This window comes from Monopterus albus, unplaced genomic scaffold, assembly GCF_001952655.1.
Source record: "Monopterus albus unplaced genomic scaffold, M_albus_1.0 scaffold29.1, whole genome shotgun sequence".
Lineage (NCBI taxonomy): Eukaryota > Metazoa > Chordata > Actinopteri > Synbranchiformes > Synbranchidae > Monopterus > Monopterus albus.
Window position 1 is genome coordinate 1,937,246 of NW_018127909.1, and position 5,172 is coordinate 1,942,417.

The 5,172-nt window shown below is 49.2% G+C and overlaps 1 protein-coding gene across 1 annotated transcript in view; it reads right to left on the minus strand.

Moving 5' to 3' along the window:
• The window catches only part of LOC109957888 (protocadherin-10-like), a 21,995-nt gene extending 17,097 nt beyond the window's left edge, over window positions 1-4,898 (minus strand). The window contains exons 1-3 of the mRNA XM_020596128.1: window positions 1,787-4,898; window positions 511-569; window positions 1-34 (exon numbers count right to left, since the gene is read on the minus strand). The exon at window positions 1-34 is cut by the window's left edge and continues 79 nt beyond it. Coding sequence (XP_020451784.1) covers window positions 1-34; window positions 511-569; window positions 1,787-4,333 — 2,640 coding nt within the window. The 5' untranslated portion in view covers window positions 4,334-4,898. The remainder of the gene's footprint in view (window positions 35-510; window positions 570-1,786) is intronic.
• Between the last annotated feature and the right edge of the window lie 274 nt (window positions 4,899-5,172).

Sequence of the window (5,172 nt, forward strand, 5' to 3'; positions counted from 1 at the left end):
AGACAAGGACGACAATGATATATGAAAATGAGAGATAACGAAATGCAGTATTGGGAGGGGGAAGATGAAGGAGGAGGAGGAGGAGGATTACACAAGGGACAGAGAGACAGAGAAAGAGAGGGAGAATCAGAAATCAACACCACATTAATACAGTTCTTAATACGGTGGCAGACAAGAGTGTAAATTGGATGATACACATGGCATGTAATGAAATCCAGCATTAGAGCTTTAATAGGCGCAGCTCTGTCAGTTATGGGACTGATGCCAAATTGAAGATGAACGTTATGGATACACTGGGACCCATGTAGCCTCTCAAAGCCACAATTAACAATGTGGAATATGGGATTCATATGGATGGGTGTAATATTCAGTTTTATATGCTCTGGATCCATGAGGCCTATTGGATGTTAGGGGTCCTCTGATGATGAATGGTCTGAGGCTCACTAGGCTTTGTATGTTGGTAATAATGTGTGTGTGTGTGTGTGTGTGTGTGTAGCTGTTTTTCACCACCTGTTGACACGTCTGGGTCTGTCCACCAGGTAGCTGAGTTCTGCCCGTTGGTGTTTTGTCTAGAAAACCCGGAGAAACACACATTTTAATGCCAAAGACACACATGAATAAGCGCACAACAAGGAGTTCATTACTATAGAAGAGAAACATAACAGGCCACATATGCATACGTAGGCTGTCAACGTGTAACTGTGATAGAATAAGTGCAACCTGGGTTACCGACGGTGCGTGCATCCACTTGATGAGTGAGTGGGCGAGAGGAGACGAGAGCAGGGGAGTGTCGGTTAGGGAGACGACTGAATGCGTAAATGATTGAGCCGCCCCATGCTGAAACTGAACAACCTTTGTTCACGATGCTGCCGTGCTGGGTCGTGCACGGAATACTTAACGCACAGCAAAAGCAAAGGCTGTGACTGACTGTCTGGCTGTACTCCACAGCTCCCCGAGCACAACGCACAGACTACCAACACAAACCGGGGGCGTCATGCCACTCGGCCCCTCCCTTGATATTTACCACCCATGAACTTTGTAACCTACCGACGACAGTCTTTTTCTGGGGTTTGAGAAGGATCAGGCTACTGATGTAACTAAACTATACTGGACTCAAAGAATCACTCTCGACAATTTAATATAATGCTCCCTATTAAAATGTGGTATTCATGTACCCATCATAAAACCTCTGTATTGTGACTATCATTATTTGGACTGATTGTGTTATTCAACGTTTTGAATTTGCATCAAAAATTCTCATTCTATGTGTGCGCACTCGTGTGTGATTTAATTAATAGACTATATAGGTCAGGTTAAATCGATAACACAGATTTAAAAAAAGAAGAAAATAACAACGTCTTCAAACCTGGTGCCCTAACTGGTAAATTATAAGCCCTTTATGTCCACAGTCTAAATCTATGTCACACTGAGACACACTACTGTGCGCGACCTAAAGGTTGATCTGACAGCAATCTGTTGCAAATTAAACTAAAAGGCCACGAGAGATCTACCAATTAACAACGTCCAATCACTATTACACATGACAACTATTAAAGGCCACTGAGCTGGAGCAGCCGAGTCACCAGCAGACATCATTTCCATCCTCTCAGAGACTATTGCTGGGCATGGTGTGATTTGACATACACTCTTGGAAACACCGCTGTTGATTTCTGGGGATCATTAATATAAGTTAACCCTTAAAATCACACTTTGGACACTTTTAATACATTTGATAGAGAGTTAAGTGGCGTCCTGGGCGACAATAGCTGATGCAGGCCTCTCTTACCTCATTAGAGAGAATGCTGCCATTGGATATGATGTCCGGTTGTTGGTCACTGTAACCCGTGACTGTGGCGCCGCAGGGGTTGGTGTGATCCGTGTCAGTGCTGCGGGAAGGGCTGCACGGTTTGAGGAACATCAGATCCGTTTTGGCGGACTCCGGTGTCAGACACACCTGGTAGCAGTATGAGTTCTGGTTCTGGTGGTGGTGGGAACCGAAGCCCCCTCCCAAGCCGCCCACACCAGACTCCTCTACGGGCACCTGCCCAACGGGCCCGACCCCTGACGTCACGTTGGTGCTCTGAACTAACATTATGTCGGATTTGCTCAGCTTCTTCTGTTTCCGGCCGCGAGCCTGTCTGCTGCAGCACCAGCCACAGCACAGACAACAGTCACCGGCCAACAGGCACGTGTACAGGTTGAGCTTCTTGTCCTTTTGGCAGCGCACGGCCAACACGATCATGGCCAGGAGAAAGATGAAGGAAACCGACCCTAGGGCGATGATGAGTATGAGGGTGAGGTCAAGGGAGGTCTCCTTTGCCTTGGAGGCCGACCCGCGATCCCCGCTGCGGCCTTCGACCACACTGTCCACTAATATTACACTCACACTGGCGGAGGAGGAGAGAGGGGGCTGTCCGTGGTCTCTCACTTCGATCAGCAGGTCGTAGTAGCCCTGTGGGTCCCTCTTGGGAGAGATCCTGCGGGCTGTCCTCAGCTCCCCTGTCCTCCAGTCCATGCGGAACATCCCCATCTCGTTGCCCCGCAGGATACTGTAGGACAGCCGTGCGTTCTCGCCATCATCCCCATCCATTGCCACAATGCGCGTCACCAGGTAGCCGGGCTCCGCAGAACGCGGCAGGTGCTCTTTGGCTGTTCCGTTTTTACCGATGGGGGCTATTACTGTGGGGGCGTTGTCATTTTGGTCAACTATGATCACATTTACAGTGGCATTAGAGAAGAGCTCAGCAGCACCTGAGTCCTTAGCCTGGACCATGAAACTAAAGTCCTTCAGCTGCTCGTAATCAAAAGAGCGCAGCGCGTAAAGGTAGCCGGTGTCCTGGTTTATGGACACATAAGTGTCCACAGACATGCCCTGTATGTCACACTCCAATATGGAGTAAGTAATAAGAGCGTTCTGTCCTATATCAGGGTCCAGGGCGCTCACGGCGTGAATGAAAGCACCGGGCACATTATTCTCTGTCACATACACATCATAAACCGCCTGCGTAAAACGGGGCGCATTGTCATTCTCGTCGGAGACGTGCACTTTAATGGACTTGCTGGTGGCGAGTGAAGGCTGTCCCTTATCTTTGGCCACCACAGTGATGGTGTATGAATCTGTGTTCTCTCTGTCCAGCGGTCCGTCTGTCACAATAGTGTAGTAGTTTTTAAAAGATGATTTCAACTTGAAAGGAACCTCTCCCAGTATCTCGCAGCTCATTTGCCCGTTCTCACCAGAGTCCCGGTCTGAGACGCTAAAAAGCGCGATCACTGTGCCCAGAGCATCCTGCTCGCTCACGGATTCGGTCACGGTGCTAAAACCGATCTCTGGTGTGTTGTCGTTCACATCCACGAGTTTGACCAGCACTTTGCAGTGTGCGGGGACCGCGTTGGCCCCCAGATCTTTAGCCTGGACATAGATCTGGTGCGTGTTGCTCTCTTCATAGTCCACTTCCCCCGCCACCTCTATCCTACCTGTTCTGGCATCAATATTAAATAAATCTTTTATCCGCGGGGCGTTATGACTGCTGAAAGAATACACTATTTCCCCGTTTTGTCCTTCGTCAACATCTGTGGCGTTGAGCTGAATGACCAGAGTGCCTATAGGAGAGTTTTCCCGCAGGTTGACGGTGTACACAGACTGGTCAAAGGTGGGCGCGTTATCATTAGAGTCCAGAACTTTAACGACCAGGAGAGCTGTCCCGGTCCGCTGCGGGATCCCCCCATCCACAGCCGTCAGCACATAACGATGCACCGCCTGCTGCTCCCTGTCCAGCGGCTTCTCCAGCACCAGCTCTGCGAACTTGTTTCCGTCACTCTGTGTCTGTACGTCAAGGTAAAAATAGTTATTATTCGTTATGGCATATGTGCTGAGCGCGTTTGTGCCAACGTCAGGATCGAAGGCGTTCTCCACCGGGAAACGGGTCCCGGGGATGGCGCTCTCTGATATCTCCACAGAAATGTCTGTCTCGGGAAAGCTGGGTGGATTGTCGTTGATATCCATCACCTCAATCTCCACACGAAAGAGCTCCAGTGGGTTCTCCAGAAACACCTCCAGGTGCAATAGGCACGGGATGGTCTGCTTACAGATTTCTTCCCGGTCAATTTTCTCCTTCACCACGAGCGCACCGTTCTCTAAGTTCACTTCCAGATAAGGTGTCCGTGAACTAGGCACCGTCTGAAAGCGGCGAGCGGAAAGTTTGGTAATGTCCAGCCCCAAATCCTCTGCAATATTCCCAACCACAGAGCCAGGTTCCTGCTCCTCTGGCACGGAGTAGTGTAGCTGAGTGACAGCTCCATCCAGGATGGACAGCAGGATTATTAACCAAATCATCTCCTCTCCCTCTTATAAAAGTGCACTTTAAGACGAAAATAAGTGTTATTTCCTTTGCTTACAAGAAAAGAGCATTTCCCATTTCCTCTGTCCGTAAAAAGGCAGTGAAATAAACAGCAGCAAGGCTGTCCGAGTCTGAAATTCCTCTCCTCTGCCTCGGGTCACTGGAACATTGTGTCGTTTCAGCTGTGAGAAGCACAGCCATTTGATCCGCGCTTTTCTGTTTTAATCAATTCTGCACCGGTCTGTGAGTTTTGGCGTCAGCGCAAACATTGTAGGCTGGAGCCAGGACGCATAGCCAACACTCCCTGTGCACAGAACAGACTGCCCCTTCTTCACAGAAAGTCACAAAACAAAATAGGAAATTCCACAGGAGCAGAAAAGCAACAACAAAAACTGATATTTACGCTGCGCCGAAATCTATAATAAATGCAACTTCTATATAAAAACGGGCGAATAAGAGGACTTGCTCTCTGTCGCTCTCTGTGAGGATTTAATAACTGCGCCTAAGCGCTCAAAGCGGATGATGTTCTCAGCTCGGCTTCTGTAAGGCGAGTGTGAGCAGCGGGGTTGGTTTTGCGCACAGCTCCTTTCCCCACCAGCCAATGGTATTCAGAAACACCGGGTGTAATGGCACCTGATTGGGGCTCTGCAACGCCAGCCAGAGCACACATCGGGCCCCCATAACAAAACCAGTTAAGTGCCGCTGCGCTCCTCCACTCTTCTCTCCTCTCCTCCCCTCTCTCCTCTAGGCCCAGCCTCGGTTGTAGCAGGGAAATTAAATGTTTTACACATTCAGTGAATTAAGAAAGTCGAATAATAGTTGGTGACAGTTGGCA